The sequence below is a fragment of the Macrobrachium nipponense genome, chromosome 28 (assembly GCF_015104395.2).
Source record: "Macrobrachium nipponense isolate FS-2020 chromosome 28, ASM1510439v2, whole genome shotgun sequence".
In the NCBI taxonomy this organism is placed as follows: domain Eukaryota; kingdom Metazoa; phylum Arthropoda; class Malacostraca; order Decapoda; family Palaemonidae; genus Macrobrachium; species Macrobrachium nipponense.
This window is the reverse complement of record NC_087217.1, coordinates 14,686,127-14,711,816: the sequence shown is the minus strand read 5'-3', so window position 1 is coordinate 14,711,816 and position 25,690 is coordinate 14,686,127. Positions and strand designations below refer to the sequence as shown.

Sequence of the window (25,690 nt, the reverse complement as noted above, 5' to 3'; positions counted from 1 at the left end):
TGTTCTTCCTAACTTATCTCCTTCTGAAGCAATGACATTTCTATACCTCTCCAATATTTGTAATAATTTATCTCTATTCTGAGGAAAGTCTGTTTTATTTACTTCTTTATTCAAAATTGAACTTTGTTCTGTGCAAGAGAAGAATGCTTTTTCACCATGTGTTAGTAAAGGATTATTCACTACAATTCCTGTACAAAATTCTATACCAGACCTTAGTATTAATCTTTTGTCTGAGTAATTCTGGACGTACGTCTCGCAATTAGTACCATTCATGTGAACTAGGGGATTGTCCATCCTAACAAAGTCAGGTAAGTCTTCATTAGTTAGCATTACATCTGTTTCATGCAAGTCTACGTCTGTTTTAGCTCTAAGACAAACCTTGGTTAGACATTGCGGGTACAAAACTACTTCTCTGTTAAGCACAAATCTGACAGTATGGTCATCTGCAGTACTAATTACACATATATCTTTGTCATCGTGTATCTCTGAGAAATAACAGACATCCGTTTCATCTGAACTTTCATCCAATAGTATTGTTGAGTTTAATTCATTCTTATTTAATGTCCCTAATAAGAGGACTTCATTGATATATTTTTCTTCCTTACTTTCATCCATTATGAGATATGTCCAATCAATTTCTGATTCATCTTCGTCTATTGTTGAATGCTCATAATCAATCTGTGATTCATTTTCATCAATCTGTTCACATGCAATGATTTGTTCAGAGGCAATAATTTGTTCAAGAGGCTATAATTTGTTCAGCTGCAATGATTTGTTCAGAGGCTATAAATTGTTCAGCTGTAATAACTTGTTCAGATTCAATACTTTGTTCAGAGCTCTGGGTACCAAGGCTTGCATTGTTAATGTTATTTATTTGTGCACACTCTATCATAGAATTATTCCTGGCTAAGGACATTTCTTCAAAACTGTTATCTCCACTACTTATTTCACTATTATCCAATAAATCTGTGCTACCCGGGCTAGCATTATTCTCCATCTTAGTTTCTTGGATGTTCGCTTCTCTAGAAGATGTCGTCTCAGATAAATCGATCAGATTTATGCAAGACTTTCTTTCTTCTAGCTGAAAACAAACATTTTCTCGTTTTCTACGTTGCAAATTGATTTTATTTTCTCCACAATCTAACATTATTCTACATCTCCGCATAGTTTTATATGAAAACAGAGCTTGAGTAAGATAAAATCTTTCTTCTAATACTACAAACACTTCCTTAAAAGTTTTGTCTAAAATCTCTATGTCCAGTGTGACATTACCCAAAGTATTAATCTGTTTTCCTGCTATTCCTCTTATAGTTCTACCAGGACTTTGTATTTCTGTATCTGCAAAGCCTAAATGTTTTATTAATGTTTGTTTATCTATAATATTTACTGTACTGCCTGTATCTAAAAGTACTGAGCATTGTTTACCATTAATCCTTGTTTGGATGATAAGTAAATCTTCTTGGCATATTTCCTTATCCTTCCCTGAGAATACTATCTCTCTATTTCCTTCAAAAGGCAACTTGAATGTATCTTCCTTACCTACAGTGACTATTTCATTCTCATTTTTTACTGGTAAGGAAGCTCTCTTTTGTACTACCCCCTTCTGTAATTGTCACTGCGTCTGATTATTATTTTGGGGTGTACTTCTTTGAGCATTATAGTTTGAATTATTGTTAAACCAAAAATTCTGTTAGGTGACCTGTCCTATTACAATTGGAACAATACCTTGGTCGCCTACAATTCTGAGTTGTGTGGTTGGAATAACCACAATTAGCACAATTTTGTTCCTGTTTATTATTTTGTGTTCTATTATCTCCTGGACTCTGGTTATGGGTTGGACCGAACGAACTTTGATTTGGGTTACCAATGTTTGGATTTCCCCTGGGCTGTTGAGGCCTAAATAAATCTATTATTTCTGTTTACTTGGAAAAATTGTCCATTACTGTTCTTAGGATTATTCCTAGGATCTTAGAACACTATCTGTCCTTCTCTGAAAATTATTCCTATTTCTATCAGGGTTTCCATTATTCTTTTGCTAGATGCAGTCCTCTTTTGCACAATTCCTTTTGCATGAACCTTAAAGCTGCGAGACTATCATCCTTGGGATCAGGCTCCTGTTTCTTAAAAACCCGTTTATCTTCCTATCCGATAGCGTCATATACTATACCATGGGCTATGTAGTTTAATACCTCCCCCAAACTCACTAAATCTCCTACATCATCAATAAAAGCATTGCAATCGCCAATAACTACTCATGTTCTCTTTAAATCAATAGTTTAAGTTACGGATGGCATTTTCTACATCAGTATGGAGGTTTGCTATACTGTTACCATCATATTTCTGTTGTAAGAACTTACTGAGATTGTACCATCGATCTTGCTGAGTGATAGGTTCCCAAATTTCAAAACACATTCTTGAATTCTGCAAAAGTTTTAATTTCCTGGAATCTGAATGAATTTAGCGTTCTATGAGCGTCTTCTTTCTGTGAACTAACATAGAGTAAGGCTTCATCTATTTTCTTGAGTTCATCGGTAATTCCATCGGTAATTCCACTGGATGAAATCCGACTTTTGGTGTCTGCTATCCACTACGATACCGAATACGCTTCTAATTTGTTCATTTCAGGATGACCCTTTTCTACATTACCGCAAAAGTGTGTAGCCTGTGTTATTACAGCAGCCTGTGCCATTCTAGAATATCTAGGTACTTGCAATGGGTTAGTAATGTTATCATTGTTAGCAACAATCACACTAGTCGTGGTTATATTTGCTACTGTCGAAAGCGGTACTCTGGGTGGACTTTTGCTATGCGATCGTCGTTGGGGAAAATTTGTCTGATTATTTAGTCTCGATCGTCTGTCAGGGTTGGACATAGGCTATAATGGTTCGAGTCGGGAGTTCTGCTTTGTTGCGACCTGATGATAATTTCATGAAAATTTATATTCATACTACATAGATGCATTGTTGTACTTTCATTATCTTCATGTTGGCAGAAGTCTGTGGTCCCTGTCTTGCCTATCTAATTTTCTTAATTCTTACTTCCTAGCATTTTCTTCCTTCAATCTAGAAAAACCTTAACATTAGTACATACCGTTATTCCTTATTCACACCACTGCACTTTGTGAACTGAATGACAATATCTCTATGGTTCTAGATTTATCACACAACGATAAAGGAAGAAAGAATATTATTTTATCTTACAAATTTACGGCAAAAAATTTTTTTACCTCAAAGCTGATTGCTATGAATTATTTTTATAAAAGCATTTCTAATAGCATTACAGTGCGGTGTGAGAAATTTCTATTTTTGATTTATTATCAGGTGTTAATCTATTAGGATACTTCAAACTTTTCTCCTCTCTTCTGGTTCTGGTTATGCCGAACACTTCCGCGCTGCCGTGCCGTTGAAGCCTTCTTGTGATGCTGATGAAGTCTACTTCGCTGCCGTTGCTCAGCGCCGCCAATTCAGCTTCGTCTGACGTTTGGGGAAATCGTAGCACTGTATGGAGAATTGGGCGCTATCTCGGTCTTCACGATAATTTTAGCGCTCTTAGGTTGATTGAAGAATTCAGTCAATGGTTTGCCATGAAGTTTCGCGGCGCTTAATTTGAAATTCTATGATCCGCTCCTATGCGTTCTTGCGTTTTCCATTACAATGCATTGTCGAGTTGATATGGCTTAGGAATGCGGCAACTTGGTTCAGTATTCTTCTGAGAATTTCACTGCGTTTCGTCGCTCTCGCCTTCGTTCGCCCTATCAGCTGTTTTGAAGTTGTTATGTCTACTCGTCGGCGGTTACCCAGTCTCGGAGATATGTTTCGTTGTTCTTCTGCTTCATTCCTAACAATATATATATATATAATATATATATATATATATATATATATATATATATAATATACACTATGTGTCAGTTCTCTTGAATCTCTTGAAGATCTCTTCGAAAACTAAAGGCGACATGCTCTAGTCAGGATTTATAACCAGTGATTCATTAGTGCATGCTTGTATATATATATATATATATATATATATATATATATAATATGATATATACATATATATATATATATATATATATATAAAACTCACTGTCAGCTTTTTCCCTTTTAAGAGACTTGTGCTGGAGGATGCTAGATCCTAACTCAGAGATGCTATGCGAATGTTTACTGGGTATATACCACTGCTATATACTTCTATTTCTCAAGGACAGACACAAATTGACGCTCCACTGATCGAGCGATAATAGAGGTGTGTGTGTGTGTGTGTGTGTGTACTGATAGAGCGATAATGAGTGTGAGTGTACGTATAATTCTCCTATCACATTTCGATTTCTTTTATCAGTAAAAAAAAAATACACCTTCACTTTTAGAGGGAAGATGCAGAGTAGGAAAATAATCATTGTCGAAATACCCACCATGTCACTTCAAACAAATTATTATCCTCAAAATAAGAGGCTTACACAAGAAAAAAAATCTGCTAAAATTCACGGACGTGTAAGAATGAACAATCAAAGAAACACGCAGCAGACTATACTCCTGTGATCGTGGATAAAAAAAAAAAAAAAATCTGACCTCGTATTCAAGGTATTGATTATTGTGTTTAATTGTAATAGTTTTTCAGCGAGTTTTTCCATTTAACGTATCTTCTGTTTTTCGTCACACGTACGCGATTTCACGTAAAAGTGACCATTTTAAGTACGGTACAAATTACTTTACTTCTTTGAATGCAGCACGAATTAGTACATCTCCACAAGGCCGCCTGTATTATAGTAGCTAACGGGCATTTCACAAAAGCAAGTAAATACCTAAATTAATAACTATTTTTGCCCTAAACAGATTAAGCTAATCTAACATTTTTCCTAAACAAACACAGAGTTTAATTTTCCAGTAACCCAGCGAGATGATTTCCATCTGCCTAATAGTTCACTATTCCCATCAATATAAAAGCGAAAAAATTAAGCTGGCGAAACGTGCGTAGGTTTTTATATCATGCTTTCTTATATTTAGGAGTACATATATTATATATATAATATATATATATATCTAATAATATAATATATATATATATATAATATATGTATATATATATATATATAGCAGATGAATGAGGGGGAATGGCTAATAATACGTTTAAAGTGCCAATGTAATGATAGTGAAGTCACATATCTCTCCTCGCTTAGAGACAAGAGGTGGTGCAGTACAAGTTCACTTGGAGTGAACAAGCAACTTGACTCAGAGATTATTCGCTCGGTCGTGAGGCATGTACGTTCGTTTGCACGCGTGTTACAGGCCTACTAGTTGGGGGCACTTGTGGAAGACGCATTCTTTGAGGCGAATGATAATAGATCAAGCAGTTACTCCGAGTGTCGGGAGAAAACGCCCATCGTAAAGGTAGGACATATTCTATAAAAAAAACTTAGAAAAACTGTTGCCTTTTGAAAAGAGAGAGAAGTGTGAAATACTCTCTTTACGTGAATACTTTGAAAAGAGTGATGTGGGGGATATGTTTTTATACCTATTATCTTTATTACAGATGGGTCCAATTCCATGGTTGATTAGAAACGGGATTCTCTAACCTGACTAATACGAGACTTAGTGACATTTTGGGTTTGGGAGTGAAACCTTAGTCAGGAGGGTAGAATGTTATCTTACTGGTTCCTTTACGGGCAGGTTTGGGTGTTTATGCCATTATGACTTGTTAATCATTTTGTTCTATTTTATAGCCAATTGCTTTGGGAAATAAATAGTATGTTTTTTGTATTTACGCAGTCTTAATAAGCCTAGTGACATGGTTGCAGACAGGGCACCGTTAAAACTTACATTTGCTCTTTTGTAGAAATCAGTAACATTTGAAAGTGGAAATCTAAAAACCGAGCATCTCTCTGTCTCTCTCTCTCTCTCTCTCCCTCCCCTGATATGATGAGACACAAAATCTAGACGGTTCTCAGTGATCATCTTTGTCATTTATGCGCAGACATCAATGATCACACTTGCTATTGTTGCTGATAAGCTGAGGACCTGAGGTACGTTTCAGTACGACTGATTCTCTAATGACTTTAAGCGGATAGATTCGGGCCGTGTGTTCTCTCTCTGATGCTTCCTCCCCGTCTCCTAGTTATTTCTTTCGCGCTTATCGTCTACCGGATAGCTAATAAACTTCGAAGGAAAACGTATATTGGTGGTGGATTCACACACACATACACACATGCGCCAACACACAAACACATTAGTATTATACACAAACATATAATACTCTATATATATATATATATATTATATATATTATATATATATATATAATGTATTACACATATATATAAATTTCAAGTTACTTAGAAATGTGTTAAAATAGCACGAAAGCACTAGGTACTTCATTCTTTTCATCTTTCTTGTGGCCTTGACTGAATTTGTTGCCACACGCTATTAAGTAACTTAGCAGGCCTAACCACACACACACACACACACACACACACACACACCACACACATATATATATATACTATTATAATAATATATATATAATATATATATATATATATATATATCGAGCTACAATGTCCTTTAATATCTAATTCGCTCTACCTCGGAATTAATATATTTTCATATATGCCTAACCGAAGGGGAATTTTTTTTACACGATAATAGATTTGCCTGGTCCCAGGCGCGAACCCAAGAAGACATTCAAATCCAGGACGTCAGTGGAAGCTTTAACCTACCCCACCACCGCGAGAGGCATAAGTTTATGTCGTCTCTCACCCTCAAATACCTTTCGCGCTCAGGTAATTCGTTGGTTTGGATACAACATCAACCCTCCTCGACTCCAGTAGCGTTGTAGTACTTATGACAGCACGTAGCCAATATCACATTACCGTGATTCATATACATAAATCGAGCTACAATGTCCTTTAATATCTAATTCACTCTACCTCGTGTAAAAAAATTCCCCTTCGGTTAAGCATATATGAAAATATATTAATTCTGAGGTAGAGCAAATTAGATATTAAAGGACATTGTAGCTCGATGTATGTATATGAATCACGGTAATGTGATATGACTTATATATATATATATATATATATATATATATATATATATATATATATATACACACACATATATATATACATTAGACGTAAATCAGTATTAATCTTTGCTACCACTCAAGGCTAGCTCAATCGGTGTTCCATTCATATTAACAGAACAAGCCATATCCTTCCTCGCCTGAGATTTGAACCCAGGCTCCCTCTCTGGTAAGGCAGGTTTCGTACCAATAAACTGCGATGTCTGTATTAAAAAAAAAAGGTGACTCACAATGATTTGAGGTGGTTCAGTTACACGGAGAGAATGATGGTGACAGGTTTGGTTAAAGAGAGTACAATTCAGAAGTCTCAGAAGGGCGGGGGAAAGGCAAAAATCCTTCATATGCTGGAAGCTCGGATGCATGCAAGTAAGAGGCAAATGGAACCAAATTTGGATGGAGTCAGTGCACTATGATAATATGACTGGGAAAGTAAGAGATGACGTAATGATTGATATAGAAAAAAAAAACAGTGAAGGCTGAACAATGGAGAGGATGCATAGATCAAGTGCCTGTTATGAAACAGATATGTAAGAAAATTGAAAGTAAAGGAAAAAGCTGTATTTGGAATACATCGACCACTGGATTCATAAAAGTTTATGAAAGAATTAACAGTAACATAGAAATGACGTAGAGCGTGCTGAGAATGCACGGTATAAAAGAAGGCAAGAGAGTGCCTGATTAGGAGTATGAACTCCATGGCTGTTTAATACCTCTGGACGGAGTGTTTCAGAAAAAGGACAGCAGATGACAGCGCAAAGTTCTCAGTAAGAAAATGGGTTGTGAACGGAGTGCGAACTGGCTGCTTGTAGATATCAGTGAAGAACAATCGAAGAGTAAGAAGTTTATTGTAAAGAGAAGATTCCTTGTGTAAATAAACTACGAAGATGGAACAATGAGCATATATTATGTCAGTAGAAGAATGGACGCCATTGATACGAGAGTTGATCCTCGAGTTAATATATCGGGTAAAAGTACATGAATGAAATGTTGGGAGCAACTCTCCTTTCATTAGCAGAGTTGTGGATGTCCAATACAAATGAAAGAAACATGGTTGAAGCTGTGGTCATGATGTTCCTGAGCACTCTAATTGTTATAAGAAGAGCTAGTAAGGTGAAAAATATGTAGAAGCGGTGAAAAGGTTAATGTAGGTCAAAGGAAGCATCTCACTCTTTGTCACAAGGAGGAGAGGAAGACCTACAGAGAAGGAATGGCCTTAACTTCCAGGAAACGACAGAGTGCGCAAAATATTAAGTTGCAGTGTATGGAGCAGTGTAGAGGAGTTCAGCACGCCGCTGGTGAGCCGGAAGTACAAGGAGTAGGAAGCAAGAATGTACCAGTGTCTACTTGGGAGCTAAAATCTATCAGGGTAAAGGACTTAATGTTGTAGAAAAGAGGGATGTACATGATAGGTGTTACCTTGTTTTTCTCAGAACAACGTAAACATGGGAAACAGTTTATAGGCAAAACACACACACACACACATACATCCGCACCCACTAGCAACCCCACTAAAATATAGAGTAATTGCAAAGTTTGGGCATAAATAAATCCAATGTCAAAACTGCTTGAGCACCTACAAGGAAACGACAGATTCGCCACCAAAGGTCACAGACATCGTATGACCTACCTATTTTTAGTTTTCTGTAAAAGAAAACTATTGTCTGTCCGTCCGCACTTTTTCTGTCCGCCCTCAGATCTTAAAACTACTGAGGCTAGAGGCTGCAAATTGAAACGTTGATCATCCACCTTCCAACTATCAAACGCACCACATTGCAGCCCTCTAGCCTCTGTAAGATTAAAGTTAGCCATGATCGTGCGTCTGGCACCGCTACAGGTGCCAAGAACATACTTAGGCCACCATCGGCCCGTGGCTGAAAGTTTCATGTACCGCGGCTGAGCTTCATGGGCGGTAGCTGAGAGTTCCATACAACATTGTACGCTGTACAGAAAACTTCATTGCGCCGATGAAACTTCGGCGCATTTTTGGGACACTAACCCATCAGACTGGAAAGTTAAGTTTAGAAATTGAACTCCTTACTTATCAATAATCGAGTCCCAATTTTCTATGTATTATTTCGATCCCAATGTTTACTAATGAAACCTCATAATTACTTATTTTCTATTGATTGCTATTCTTTTTTTATTGCGTTTTATTTTTCTCTCAAACTGTGAGCTGCTGGTGAGAAACAATACATCATCAATATATCATGTCGTTAAACAATGCATTAAATTCATAATAGCAACAAAATCAGGGCAGGGTCCCTAAAACAGGAGTTTTCAACCTGGGGCACGCGTATCCCTCGCCAAGGGTCTGTCAGGGGGTACGCGCTCCCCATGGCAATCGAATGAATGTTAGATGCCGACCTTCGATGTGCTTTAGCAAAAACTGCTCCTCGGACAACTAGGATAGTTAATGAAAATAGTTTCAGCCATTTCGTTAACTACCTTTGCAGCTGATGTAATAATAATGTATATTGTTTTTGTAGATCAGTAAATTTACTGCATAGCCAGAGGTAAATAATTATAAAAAATTGTCTTTAATTTTTTATGGAATTCTTTATCAAATTGGTTATGTCAGGAGAGTTATGTACTTACTTCCCCTCTGTACAGTTTTACTGAGTTGGTTTTGTTTTCCACGTTATACAAAGTGAAGGGGGTACAATACTGATATTACAAATACCCGAAAGGATACGTGGGGAGGAGAAGGTTGTATACCTCAGCATTAAAACAAACTTCTGTTTGAGAATTAAATCATTCCATTTACTGTACCTATGTAATCAAGCAAACACACACAGATAGAAAGCAATTGTTCCAAAAAGCAATGGACATTATTTTTCAGGACATCATCAAGGTAATAATTTTTTTATTTTCTTCAATGCTCTTGCACGCATGTGTTATCAGTCCTTAGTTTGTTGATAACAGCTACAGAACATGACAAAATGTAGGTCATTTTTTTTTTTTATCAAGCTTATATTGTGAATTCTTGCCACAATAAAGCGTTGGTAACATTGTTATTTACACCCACACACACATATATATGTGTGTGTAATATATATATATATATATATATATATATATATATATATATATATATATATATATATATATGTGTGTGTGTGTGTGTGTGTGTGTGTGTGTGTGTATGTGTGTGTGTGTGTAAATAACAACGAACAACGTCACCCATGCTTTATTGTGTCAAGACTTCACAATATGAGCTGGATATAAAAAAGGCCATTTTTGTATTTTCTGTAATTTGTTATCCACAACATGCAGACTGGTAAGGCTTTATGATCGCAGGAGTTTTGAAGAAATTATGAAAATTATTATATTTATTATACTGATATATGTTGTCCTGAAAAATAATGTCCATTGGATTTGGAACTGCCGTTCTTTATCTCTGCTCCAGTTTTCCCACATTCCTATTCGCAATCCTCCTCTTTTGGAACTAGTCTACGTATTGCCTAATTGGATGTTGGTTTCCATAATTTCTCCAGCTTCTTTTATTTCTGGCAATTTTCTCTCTCCATTTATACCTTAAAAGATAAATATCACGAATAATTACTATTATTATACATATCTACGGAGGTTTCCCGCGGATAATGTTTTCTCAATTATTCACAAGAAAGTACTTTCACGAGGGTACGCTGGCTGTCAGAATAACAGTCCCAGAATTTAATTTTCGGAGATTGTTTAGCAAATAAACTATTTTCTTTCAATTTCAAGTTGGAATAATTTCTTTGTAAGCGTAGCTATATAACCGTATGCAAATTTCCTTCAGTGTTACGTCATTCCTGTGCAAATTAAGACAAATTTTGAAGTATCCCACAAAAAAAAGCGTTAGGCGAAGTACGTTTTCTCTTGTACATCCTACAGAGAATGTGACTCGTAATTTCTACGGGAACATCGGTAACTTGCGATCCTAGTCTACGAAACGTTCATACTTAGGAGGGATTCGGGAATATCAGCAAAGATACCTGATATTTTTACGGTAGTTATATGTTACTATAGTTGGTTCACTTAAGGTAGATTCTTGGGAGCGTCCTATGCCTATGAGACGTTTGTTGGGCAGCCTTTGACTGCCTGCTTTCGGGAGGTAAGCCGCTCGACCAATGTCCTATATTTTCGTCAGTAGCTTAACCCCTTAAAGGCCTGTCCACACTAGGAAAACAGTTTGAATGTTTCCTGTCCAGACCTCAGTTGCCGTCAGGATGCCTGTTGGTGCAGTAGCCTCTGTATTCTACTTGGCAGTTTTAATAAACTCGAGGAAGGATTAAATAAATAAAAAAAAAAAAGATAGGTGAGGAAGTTTTTGGAAAAAGGAGTGTCACATACGCATGCACATGTGTACATATACATATAGACATACGCACATCTACATATATAAATATGTACATGTATACATCTGTAAATATGAATATGTACACTTGGCAAGGAATGTTAAGATACAGTTTTTTTAAATCTTCGGACATATAGTGTTAAATAATGCCATACCTGGCAACTCGAGAAAGGGGGCAGCGCTTCAAAATCATAGCGTTTGTTGCTTTCTAGATTTCCATTAACTTTACACCATAAAGATTCTGTAGAGGTCCTTTAAAAATTTATACTTGAATGTAGAAACAGGCTCTATATTATTCGTTAATGTTGGTTTGGTAACGTCAGTTCAGGATAGAATATCGATCATCCTTTTTTAAAACCTACTGTGAAACCTTATTTATAAGTAATATTTGACACTAAACCGACGTAACATTCATGCGTAATTGAAGACGGATCTTAAACAATGAGAGAAAGTGTTTTAAAATTTGGTCAGTACTTGTGGAAATCGTGAGGAACAATACAGTAAAGAATGAAATATTATGACGATAGAGAGAGAGAGCGCGCAAGCATACGTCTATCGATAGAGGACTTAATTCATTATATTTACTTTGAGAGATTAAGTGACATATTTTTTCAAATGTTTCAAAAGTGGAGAGAGAGAGAGAGAGAGAGAGAGAGAGAGAGAGAGAGAGAGAGAGAGAGAGAGAGAGAGAGAGAGACTTGGAAGTGAAGAAGAAGAAGAAGAGAGAGAGAGAGAGAGAGAGAGAGAGAGAGAGAGAGAGAGAGAGAGAGCACAAGCATAAGCCTATTTATAGATACTTAATTCATTATATTTACTTTGAAAGATTGAGTGATATTTTTCAAATGTGTATTAAAAGAGAGAGAGAGAGAGAGAGAGAGAGAGAGAGAGAGAGCACAAGCATAGGCCTATTTATAACTACTTAATTTCATTATATTTTCTTTGGGAGATTGAGTGGTAAAATATATTTTTAAAGTATGTTTTAGAAGTGGAGAGAGAGAGAGAGAGAGAGAGAGAGAGAGAGAGAGAGAGAGAGAGAGAGAGAAATTATAGTATTGGTGACGGACTTGTGACGGGAAAAGGCAGAATAAAGAGCGGTGAGTAGGTGCACAGATACCTGGGAAACGGGATGATATGACTGCCAAGATCGTGCTGCACTATGCTAGATAAAATTTGAAGGGTCATAATATTCAAGTCAATTCTCTAAGAAATTCATACCCTAATCTTGATTTCATTCGACAGTTGCCATAACATTCAAAGATTGTAAAAAGACGTGGAAAATTTTAGACACAGGCTGCGGTCATTCTTGCTCTCTTGATATAATCTGTACTTTTGAAAATCGGGTTTCATCCAAAAATAATTCCCGAAAAAAAGCTGTGTTATGTATTGCACAGGCAATTTAAGTTTTATATCGTGCAAATAACGCTGTTGAGTTGGGAGATCTTTCAGCCTCGCAGCAAAGAAATGCAGTCGTGCAGGGCTGTAGGCTACTACGGAATGCTTTGTAATGGGAGCATATAGCCAGAACATCTTTGAGCTGACATGCTACTTTAACCTTGATAAAGATTTATGTTTAAAGACGGTAGCTTTGTAAACAGCAACTAGCATTCGATCCATGTCAACGTCAAAGTAATCAAAGTGCGAAATCCGTTACGTAAGCCAGTATCCAGTGACTTGCGCTTTCCCGCTCGAAGTTCTAGGGCTCCTCCACATCATAGAAAACGCTCTTGCGGATGCAACTAGATTTGCTCAACCTACCTTAGCTTTAGCAACATTGGCTGCCAAACATGAGTTTGTAGAAGCTAAAAATAATTGCATTCACCACTTACAATGATACAATAATATCCCCGTTCATGAAGGAAAACGAGTATATATTGTCGTCGTGATACATAGTACTACAATCAGAAATTCACATTCTATCTACCAGATCTCTATGAACGAATCCATCTGAGAAATTACAATTACTTTGGACATATATCGTGTTTTTAAGTATCTGAACGGTTTTGTTTTGCAGTTTTAACTAATATGATATAATTTGTAGTGTATTTTCATATTCTAGATTAAATCTAGCGATATTATGTCTTTTCAGTAAAAACAAATGGGAAATTCGATGAACTAAAGCTAATGAAAACTGTATCTTCAGTTTTCTTGTCGAGTGTACATATGCACATACTGGTGTATATGTATATTATGTACTTATACATATATAAACAAATACATAAGTACGTATGTATAATTGTATATACATGTATGTATTTATATATATATATATACATGTATTTATATAAACACATACATATATACACGTATAAATATATGAATATATACAACATATACATACATTATACATGTGTGTACATACATATTCACACAGAAACACTAAATGTTTTTCATTCTGGATGGGAAACAAATATACGGTAAAAAGTGTTTGCAAAGAGTTTGCAAACTTTGTTTCCAAACAATGTTTCCTATTGTGAACGGACAAGCTTTAAACAGAAAACGAGCAATATGTTTACATTTCTTTATTTATCTCACGCTTTGCACAAAATGGGAAATTTTTGGTCATAACATAGGATTCGGTATTAATTGTACAACCGAGTCCTCTTTTCCTGAAATAAATAAGATAAAACAGGAATTACAACGAGTAAAAGTTTAGACAGAAGCATCTAATTCCTTATTCTTGGTTTTACTTATCATTGGATTTTGCATCATTCATTCGATCAAGATCAAATGAAACTTGTGTTTTTATACAACAGATTCACCCTGAATACGCTGGTGCTTTCAGATTTTAGATGTGTGTGATATGTGACGAGAAAATTAAGAATATGTCTATTATGTTTCATGCGTACTTGACTCGGCCTGAGAGGAAATCAATTTTACTTAAATTTTTGTTGTTTATTACTTCAGAGACTATTTTTTCATATCACAGAGATAAGTCTCTGATATCTCTTTCGATTAAAAATACATTCATATAAGAAAATTATAAACAATATGCTGAAACAACCTGATTAAAGCTTAGGCTTAGTTGAAGAGTACAAATTCTGTACATAGAGTTCAATCCACTGATATGGTACTTCTTCCCTGGACTCAATATCCCTCGGCCCGATCTGTGGCTTTAACGATACCAGATGCATCCATCTGATTATTATTATTTTTTTATCAGACATGTCCAGACATACTAACATATATGATATTGGGCTGAAAATGTTTGACAGTCATAATGGGAATTCCGTGTATTTATTTACAGAAAATGTAACGACATAACACAGTAAATATTGTTGACACTGCAACCTTGTTATATCGTTTACTGGCAATTCAAAGCTCTCGCTGAGACGACCAATGCAAGAGCATCTTGCAGACGGCTGTCTCGGCAATACTGCCAAACTTGAATCATTTACGGATGCAGCATAATAAAACAGTCTTCATTTTCTCTTCACATATCACACACATCTAAAATCTGAAAGCATCAGCGTATTCAGGGTGAATTTATTGTCTGAAAACACAAGTTTTATCTTATCTTGATTGCATGATTGGTGCAAAATCCAAGAAAAGTAAAAACAGGTATAACGAATTAAATGCTTATCTCTTCACTTTTACTCGTTGTAATTCCTTTGTGTTTTATCTTATTGATTTCAAGAAAAGATGATTCAGTTGTACAATTAATACTGAATCCTATGGTATGACCAAAAATTTCCTATTTTGTGCAGAGCGTGAGATAAATGAAGAAATATAAACATATTGCTCGTTTTCTAAGCTACAGACGAAAATATGATGTACAGGTATACTATATAGCAGGCAGGGTGTTTACAATATGTGGGTTGGTCAGTAGACGGGAATTTAAATTATTCATAGGTGACGAAATCTGCCCTTGAGGCGTTGCGATTTTCTGTGTTGCTGGAGCGGGGAAGGGGTGGAGGGGTGGGGTGGGGGGGGGGGGGCGGGAGGTGTGTACTCTATAACTCCTACTGGTGTGGCACGTATTACAGGCCGTCCAGGTGACACGTCATCGGCATCCAGTCTCCTACCCCACCCCCCTCCCCCCCTCTCTCTCTCTCTCTAATAATAATAATACTAACTGTTACAAATCCTTTTACCAAACTACACGAAAAACAAACAAATAAATTAATTGAAGAAATAATTATGGAAATCAAGCCACGTACATAATGCACTCCGACTGCAGAATTTATCTAGAGAGAGAGAGAGAGAGAGAGAGAGAGAGAGAGAGAGAGAAGATAGAGAGAGAGATTTACGAAGAGACGATCGAGAGAGAAAGAAACAAAATTTTGAATTACGAGACGTCTCTGGTAAACTTTCCAAGACTGTAATGTACGAAAGCATACATACACCGAATTCCATTCGCAGCGAAATTTACTTTAAGAGCCAAAAGTTCCCTTCAGTAATCTCTCGACAAAGTTAATGGCCAGTAAATGTATTGCCTGACGAGGAACTTTTGAATTCCTCAGTGCAGGATTCTTGCTGCTTGGAATTACGCCCCAAATAGAACAGGATACATTTGCAATGTATGAAAATAAAGGAGTACTTGAAGGAAAATCAAGGATTAGTATTCTGCAATAAATAAATAGATACATAAATAAATAAAAGAAGTGGCCATTAAAGACTGTTGCCAGTAGGTCATTATTTGTCATTACAAACCCCAGAAGAGATCCAGGAAACTTCTTGCAATTTATGCCTACAAGATTTAAATACGATAAAAGGAAGCAAAAAAGAAGCATTGTAAACTTCAAATAGGAGCCTGAAGTAGAGCAGAATGGATATAATGAAGGCATGAGCTGCTAAGCCTACAAATGAATGGACTGATGAGTAAGACAATGTCTCCAAGGAGGCGAAAAAACTGAGGCGTGTGTGGCGTCATATCCCTCAACTCACAGTAGGTCCGACAGTCCAGTCTGAGTCAGGCACCCGAAGCATCGATTTCTGTGAGGAAATCTGGTACGATTTTGCAGGTAATATAACGCCAGTATAAGCGAGTATTTGCCCATTCTCTTTGTCTCTGTATTTCCATCATTAGAAGCAGATAGGTATGTGTCAACAAAGTCAGGTTATGTTGTCACCTGTGTCCTTTGATTAGTGTGCGAAAGTGCTAGCCGGATATCGTCAGAACAGTCAATAAAAACTGACAACAACTCGTCACATAGCTATATTCGTCTAAGATACCTCCTCGAGATGACTGACTTCAGGGAGAAACCTATTCTGAATTGATGTCGCTATGGCAGTAATCACGACTTTGAGTCAACTGGTACCAAAATTAATCATCTCGAGAAGACCGCTTCTCGATGATTCATTTTAGGAGCAGTATCAATATATTATGATAAGTGAGGCCTTAGCAGAACTTCGCTCTCTAACGATGGGTGTTTTGCTGCTTCTACCTTGATTATTCTTGATTATTATTAGAGTTGAAAATGAATGTTCTTATATTTGTAGTTTTCAATGAATTGTCAACTCAGGGTCACACCGTTGGTCCCAGTAGTAACCTTCCTAATATCAAGCAAACCAACTTTTCCATTTTCATCGAAAACCCGTTTTAGCATCTCTGCCTCACTAAACATTTCTCATTGCTAAATCAGCCTGAAGAGAAAAACCATCTGCTGATGCAGGAAAAGGAAACCGCATTCCCCAAACCAGCTCCGTCTAAAACACCAATTACCAAATTCGTGTAACCTTGAGAAGGACAGCCGTCCTGAATTAACTGAACCTGTTTATCATTATCATCGTTAGTTCACAGTCGTTGAAGGTATTTATCCTAATAATAATAATAATAATAATAATAATAATAATAATAATAATAATAATAATAATAATAATAATAATAATAATAATAATAATAACTTATATGAACAGATAAAGTGTAAGAGAAACGTTTTCTTAATCCGGTTCAAACCAGAAAAACGTTGTGGATGGAGTGTAGAATTGTTGACTTTTTTAGATACAAAACTAACCTGGGATAGTAAACAGATAATGTAAAATGCGGCTGTACAATCAAATGTTTGCAAGCTGAGAATGCCGAGTGTAGTTGGGGGCAAGAATCAAGTTTCCATGATAAAACCAAAATCGAGCAATTCGTATCAAAGTGGGTGAGGAGTAAATCCAGTTAATTCACATAGCTATTTAGAAAATAAATGGACGATGGTAGGACACAAGTAGAGGTGAGGAATGGAATAGGCGAGTTGAGAAATGTTTCACTGTGTGAGCAAAGATTGGGAAGAGACTGTAAATATGTATGAAGGCATTTATTAATCAGCTTGCTTCGTGGAAAAAGGCGTAGATACGAATAAACGCACAATTTGAAGCTGTTTCCTGTCAATTTGGCGTAACAGGAAAAACTGACAGAGTGAGAAATGTGGAGATGGTGAGAAGTGATGAAAAAGTTTTCACTGTTGAAAGGATAGAACAGTGTGTTTCCACATGGTTTGGTCATGTGGGAAGAACGAAGGGCAACAGGTTAGTAAAAAGTGTATAATTCAGAGGTGTTACGAGGTGCTGTTTTATGTAGTTGTATACGAGTGCTACTCTTGTGAAAGTATTTTGCAAAAGTGAATGAAGTGTTGGTTTTTCCTCATAAGCCAGACCCTACTAGTAGACACTGCCCAATGCTTTAATGATGGAACCTCTATTTGAAATTCTACATTAATGAAGTATTTCTTCAAAGCTAGAGTCAATCTATAAATTAAGCAAGTTTCCGAGGTTAATTTCATCCTCAGAATAAAAATCGATGATAATTATATGAATAACTGAAAATAATATGAATAACTGAAAATACAATCAAATAAATGATCGTACTATGATTATAATGATCTTGAATAATTTATAAAATTTCAATACAACAGAGTAAATAAATTGGGACAAAAAAAAAAGTGAAGATATCAAAACAAATTAAACAACATTAGTTCATTCAGTAAAAAGCAACAAGCAAACAGTGAGTGCAAAATTGACATGTAATTGCCTCTCAAATAACAATACGTATCAAATAATCGCTAAATTTGTTATTATGTTGGTTGTATTTTCTTCGTTAACAAATACCCAGGGACGAGGGGATCACGCCTGATTGAAAAAGAAATAATATAAACGATAAAAATAACAGCAGTATAAAATTAGAGTTCAGTGAAAGGATGGCCTTGAGCGAAGATTGCGATCTCTGACGGTTCAGTAAATAAGCTGATGAAGACAAGCATCCAAAACTACTACTACTACTACTACTACTACTACTACTACTACTACTACTACTACTAATAATAATAATAATAATAATAATAATAATAATAATAATAATAATAATAATAATAATAATGTTAAAATAAATAAAAATAACCTACGGGTAAATTAGCCCAACTAATAACTTGATATTTTACTTTCAGGCAAATAAAAAAAAATGGATAAATCAGGATTAGATACATTCGTTCTATCTGAGAAGGACAAAGAAGACTTTCGTGCCCTTATGGAAGACGTGTTCATTCCATACGAGCCCATGGTAAGGCCCCCATCCCCCCGCCCCCCCCGCTCGCCCCATCCCCCGTCTTTATTGTTCTCCATGCGTTAACCTTACAAAAGTTGCATGCGAATACAACAATAACATGAGACGAATCTAAATTAACAGTTATATTGAGCAATCACCATGCTGGAGGCCTCTCTTCTCCCGTGTTATTCACATCTGTTATCTGTTTCGAACTTCTCAGTTCCAAAGGTCCTTTATTCCTCACACTGTGGGACTGAATAAAAGCCTCCCAGATGATGTCGTGAAATTGGAACTACAGAAGTCCAAGCGAAGATGCAATGCAATACTACCCTAATACAATTCAACTTTGATACAATTTAACTTATATTTTAATATTTTACTTGCATTTTTAACTTATATTTTAATATTTTACTTGCATTTTTAACTTATATTTGAATATTTTACTTGCATTTTCAATCTATGTATAAATTTGTTCATTTATCTGTTTTCTAGTAACTGATCTCCTCTTCCTGTGTTTCCAATTACCTTCTGTTACTTCTTTCGAATGAACGTCATGTTCTTTGGAAGGTTGAATTTCAAGTCAGTGGTCCTTATGGGCTTCCTCCATGTGAATAGGACTCATCTGCTAAATAATAATAAATAAAAATTTCGGGAAAAAATAAGTATCAATGTAAGAAAGGCTAAACGTTGGGAAAATCAAAATCCTTATACATGTAACATCAATTCAAGCACCTTTTTAATGCATAATCTTTTTATTATGTATGTTACATCTGCCCCTATTATTGCATCTGTTAGTCAAGTTATAATTTCAATTAGCTTCAATATCATTTTAATTTTTGTTATTTCTGTTATTTTTCCACTAGTTGTTTCCTTCTTTATTATCATCTTAATGTTACTATTCTTACAGTTGACGTTAAAGTATTTTTATTTATTTTTTGCCAATATGATGATGACATTAATTACTATTTTCTGTGGCAATCTTTTTAACTATCATTAAACAGTATCAGCAGTATTACGATTACTGACACTTGCGCAGTTACTGGTGTCATGCTATTTAATATAACTACTGTTTTATCATTGCTCAGAAGATCAATACTTTTGGTTATTATACCGACTATCATTTTTCGTTACTGATGTTAGTAATATTCTTTTCAACTGTTGTGACTATCATTTTATGACGTTCTTAAGATTAACACCATTTCTTTCTTGCATTTTTTTTACATACTACTGGTATTCCAAACCTGACCCCAAGTGCGTAGGCTGTAAGGGAACCGCCAAGGAGCTCCTCCCTTTCATATTAGGATTTGGAGCCAAAGGACTCGCAAGTGGTGTTAGTTTCGGCATGAAGGAAAAATCCTCCGGGAGGGTGATAGCTGCGGTTAGCAACTACTTCATCACACCGGAAGACACCGCAATCACCGAGGATATAAGATACGACGAGGAAAAGGTAGGGAGCATTCGGGATTCTTGAGGAGGAAAAGTTGTGGGGGGGCGGGGGGTTGTTTGAGATTAACAAGGATGAAACTTATGGACAAAAAAATGAAATTTTTGAGGATGGAATTCTTGTGGTAAAACTTTTGGGCACAAAAAAGTTAATCTTGAGGATGGAATTCTTGTAAGGGGATTTTTTTTTTTTTTTTTTGAGAGATTTGAGACTAACAAGGATGAAACTTATGGACGCAAAAAGGTTAATTTTGGGAATGGAATTAGTGTGATGGGAAAAAAAATTTTTGAGGGGAGGTGTTGGGAGCTTTGAGATTAACAAGGATGAAACCTATGGACACAAATTGTCTATCGCATGGAATTTTGCATGGAATTTTTTTTTATCTAAGATTTGAACTCACAACGGTCTACAAATAGCTCTAAATGTATGTTCAGATTTCGCATAACATGATTTTAAAAGTTAATATAACGTAGAATGTAAAAAGAAAGAGATTAATTTTGTCCATTCCAAGCTAGAAATTGTTTTCGTAATATGTCAACGCCTCAGATAGAGGGACTCGAGATCTCTGTTTTGTTTTGGAAACCTGTCAACACATCTGATAAGGGACTTCTGTTTGGAACCTGTAGAGCATACTACATGCATGACTGGTTTCAAACGTGTATGTCTTTGTCAAAAAGCCACATGAAGATTTCACGATTTTTCTGTAAAGTTAAGTCATATTAGAAGCTTCTAGAAGGATTGCACCATATTTCCCAAGCCTAAAACGTTTTGTGCAACGAAACCCACTGTTCACCTTCCATACGAAAAGAAAGATTTCATTCAGACTTAGATCCTCTCTCTCTCTCTCTCTCTCTCTCTCTCTCTCTCTCTCTCTCTCACGCCACTTTTGATTTCAAATTAACGTAAAGAATTTATATTTAGTCATTGGTCACTCGTAACTTTTATATTTCGGATTTCTTAAGTTATTTAGTATTATTTAGTGCCTTTTGTGGAATCTGAACAAACATTGTACAAATGTGTAACTGCGCCTTTTCTTTTGTGAAAAATTGTGAATTGGTGAAATTTTTCGTGCTAGCTGCAGCAGAAAGACACAATTGGTACCAAGGTAAAGTGTTAATGTTTATTAGTTGCAACTAATAGTTATATTGATTTGAAGAACGATTTCAATTTTTACACATTGCAAGTTTTTATGTTTTGTGTTTGTTTTGTTTGAAGTGGGTTTATTGTGTGCATTTATCCATTTTTCTTATTGAAGTGATTTTTTGTGCATTTATCTATTTTCTTGTTGAAGTGTGTGTTTTTATTTTATATTCTGTGTGATATGTGCTTTTTAGAAATTGGTATTTTCCACATTTTTCTGTGATGTTTTCATTTGCATTCACAATTTAATTAACTTAATTGTTTTCAATAATTAATCATTGCACATTTAATTGAATTTAACACTTGTGAATTAATTTGCATTTACTTAGAGTTCTTTTCAAGTTTTATTGTTGTTTAGCACTTGTGAATTAATTTCCGAATTTTAATTATTGCCTAACACTTTTGAATTTCGATTGACTTAATTTTCTTGATTTTTGTGATAAATTTATTTTGACTTAATTTTACTTAATTAATTCATTAAACTTTGCTTTGTTTTCAAGTAACAGTTAATTTCCCTGAGTTTGCGAATTTCACTTATAAATTTTGAGTTTGATAGTAATTTTTTGTCTTTAAAATTTTTATAAGTGTTTTCTTTTTCACCAGTGTATAAGTGTATTTTTATGATTTGTTTAGGTATAAACATAGAGTGGAAATTGAGCTGTTTTCGTTCAATTTACTTGAAGTGAATTAGAACCAGGGAAGTACTTAGACTTCTGAAATCAAAGAAATACTTAGACTTTTATAGTTGTTGATGGAGTGATGCCCTTTAATTAATGTGATTACACATAAGATTACATCACACCTGTTTTAATAAAACTTAGTCTGATTTTCTGCAATACTGGTAAGTTGTTTAAGGGATCACTGTTGCCTTTAGAGTATTCAGTCGTATTTTACCTGTGATGAAGGTTCTCATTTAATGGTTTGTAAGTGTAGTAACCAGATACTTGGCACTTCGTATATATATATATATATATATATATATATATATATATATATATATATATATATAAAAGAATTCGGAAACGAAACATCCTAAAGACCCGAGAAGTACTAATAAAATAATCAAAAGGATGACATTCATTGAAGTACTTTTGAAAGCGACATCGACTTGCTAACCCAGTTTCCAAGTAGCAGAATGCCTACAGAATATTTGTGTGAAAAGAGGAAGAGAGTAAGTAAATGGAAACAAATTAACGAAACGAAGAATATGGAAAATAAACAAAGCTCTAACATATAATCAAACCAAGAAAAGACAGAAAATGAACTCCAGTATTATGAAAGGAGGTCATGTCCTCACAGCAATTTCATTTTTCCCTTTCTCTACAGAGCAACTGGTACTCAGACGTGATGGCCGAGTTCTGCGCCGGAGTGGATGTGTTCAAAGGGAAATTCAAGAAGTGTCTTGACATAACAAGCCTCTGCGTTCATCCCGATTACAAGGGAAAAGGACTGGCGAAAGAGCTAATCAGAGTAAGTGGAATAATAGGTACATACAAGTACCCGGGAAGGTATAGAATACTGTATAGAATTTAGGCCAAAAGCCAAGTGCTGGGACCTATGAGGTCAGCCAGCGCTGAAAGGGAATTTGACAGTAAGAAGGTTTGAAAGGTTTGAAAGGTGTGACAGGAGAAAAGAGAATATGAAAGGAGGTGCTGTAAAAGAAATGAGAGAGGTTGTAGCTAAAGGCCGAAGGACAATTCAAATACCCTTAATTTAATGCCTACAGTGTACCACGTGAGTTGCCCTGACGGCAATGGACCCCTACGGAAAGTACCTGTGGGGGGTGGGGTGGGGGGCTACTTACCGTAGGGGGCCATTGCCGTCACTGAAACTCACGTTAAATGAAATCCAGAAAGTTAGATAGAAATCCGAGACGAACAGCACTATAATGTTACCGTTTCCACTGAAATGGGATCGGTAAAAACTTGAAACGAATTCCATAAACAATAAGCTGTTAATTACCGTTAATACTGAAGAATTTCCAGGCATTTCATTTTACTAACACTTTATGCCTCTACGTACTGTAAACAAGCTGTTAAGACTATGCAATACCTGGCTATTAACCCCTTTTACATTTTCTCTAGCTTTTCTGCCAACTTTTATTGATCTTTCATCCTTTTTTCTGATCTACATTTGCTTATAAATACATACTATGTATATATATATATATATATATATATATATATATATATATGTGTGTGTGTGTGTGTGTGTGTGTGTGTGTGTGTGTGTGTATGAATATATATGTGCGTATGTGTGAAATAATATGCTACAGTCTTGCTGACTGAAGTCCTTCGGAAGAGGAAAAATAAAGAAAAAGCTTATCCTCATTTGTTCCTGAAGCGTACTTTCGTTACTATCACCCGCAGCTGAGTGAGGAGAAAGGAAGAGAGATGGGCTGCGATGTGGCATCCATTCAAGCATCGAACATCGTCACGTACCACATCTCCAAGAAACTGGGTTTCGAAGAAATTCACAGGCAGGAGGTTGAGACACTGAAAGACGAGAATGGTCTCCCCGTTCTAGACATGGAGTTTATGAAAACAAATGGAACGACATTTCTGTCTTTCTTAACCAAGGCCCTATGAACAGTGGAATATGGGGGTCAGCAACGCCACAGTTTTCAGCTGTTAAATTAAGAGACTGAATATAGTAGGATTCTGACTGTTAAAACCAGCAGACTAAAAATGACGGGATTAAGAAAATTTACCACCTATAAAATGTGATGTTATGGGAGTTACCTCTTTCTAAAAATGCTGTAAAACCATTTCTCATAAAAATTTACTTCTAAATTTAAATAGATTTTGCTCTTAGGTTATCGGTATTCATCTAGAACTAAAAGTTGCCCTCAGAACTTTTATTTTAAGAGTTGGCTTAAACAGATTAACGATGAGAAATAGCCTCTCATTTTTATGTTCAGAGAAGCTACTACAGAGACCGGCGAATAGAACCAAGTAACCAATAAAAGAAAAAAAATTTGATCTTATTACTAGACCCAAGGCAACTAATTGGTTATTTAAGTAGAAACTAATTCTGCACTTTACATAAGGTTCATCAGAGAAGTCCGATTCTGAGGAAACACGAATAAAAGAAACAGACGCTAAGCACATGCCTAGAAAAAGAAAAAAAAACAGCAATGATGGCAAATATATATGACGTTACCACCCTTCTTTCATTATTTAACTAGAAAATAATACGAAACCCCACATACCGCATACTAATGCTGGCAATCCACTATCTGTGGACTGCCAGCATCAGCAATGAAAACTTGTAAATATTTGCCTCCTAAACAGGTTATCATTTCGGTTCGGTTTGTTCCATGTTTGCTAACAGTTTAACACAAAGAATTACGCATTGAGTTTTCGGAAAATTTTACCAAAGTTGGGCTTCCAGGTGGGCAACAACCTACAAAAGTCAGTGAGAGAAAGGACTCTTGTGAGCGGACTGCAGTTTTGGTTAAAGCTTGCAGTCTCCAAAACCTCTTACGTATTTGTTTTTGTACAGTTAGTTGCCAACATCTTGCCAATGTCGCCTTTCAGTTGATCAACAATTCTTTAATATATGTATTTTGGTCAAGTAGACGAAACTGCTGACTATCGTGTTCATTTTCACTGATATCAGTGTATTATGTCAAGTCACGATCACAAGCAACAAAGCCTGACTTTGTGCGAATTCATTTCATTATGTATGTGTCGGTGTTTTTCTTCTCACATGGGTGAAGTTCGTCAAACACTGATACTCACTCCAAAAATACTCCTTCATTCGTTGACTTCAAACGCAGAGACTCATGATGAAAGCAATTTCTGAATTACGCACTCCATCACAAAATATATCACATGGAGCTATCTTTCGTGACCACGGATTTAATCGCAAACTATCAAGTTGAGATTTTCAAACAACTAGTTTCGAACACTGACACTTATGTTCTAAACAGGCCTACTTTTCTCAAGAAATGCTGAAATTTGCAGCTGGTATTGTAGTGAGCTTAGTGAACTCGGAAGTAGAAACTGTATCTTGATGCTGCACTGTATCATCATTTCAGAAATTAGACTTTCATGACAACAAAAAAGGAAATCTAGTTTAAACTACAAACAATTGCCTCACTTGGGAATCACGGATGCATCCAAACCAACCCAGCATTGTCCAGGATAACTCTGACAACCGATAAACTCCCCTTTCGCTCTCTCCTTTCTCCCTCTCTCTCTCTTCTATCTATCTCTCTCTC

General features: G+C 35.8%; 2 protein-coding genes across 4 annotated transcripts in view; one reads left to right on the top strand and one right to left on the bottom strand.

Moving 5' to 3' along the window:
• The window catches only part of LOC135201444 (sodium-coupled monocarboxylate transporter 1-like), a 93,574-nt gene that overhangs the window by 48,740 nt on the left and 19,144 nt on the right, over positions 1–25,690 (bottom strand). The window lies entirely within an intron of this gene.
• LOC135201443 (uncharacterized) lies at positions 5,239–24,279 on the top strand. 3 transcript variants are annotated; one of them, XM_064230389.1, is made up of 5 exons: positions 5,239–5,387; positions 18,784–18,896; positions 20,134–20,328; positions 22,792–22,935; positions 23,835–24,279. In XM_064230389.1, exons 2-5 carry the CDS (start codon positions 18,798–18,800, stop codon positions 24,051–24,053), a joined length of 657 nt encoding a protein of 218 aa, XP_064086459.1. In that variant the 5' UTR covers positions 5,239–5,387; positions 18,784–18,797; the 3' UTR covers positions 24,054–24,279. The 3 variants fall into 3 exon arrangements, with proteins under 3 accessions (XP_064086459.1, XP_064086458.1, XP_064086460.1); XM_064230388.1 differs by lacking the exon at positions 5,239–5,387 and adding an exon at positions 16,228–16,374; XM_064230390.1 differs by lacking the exon at positions 5,239–5,387 and adding an exon at positions 16,342–16,360.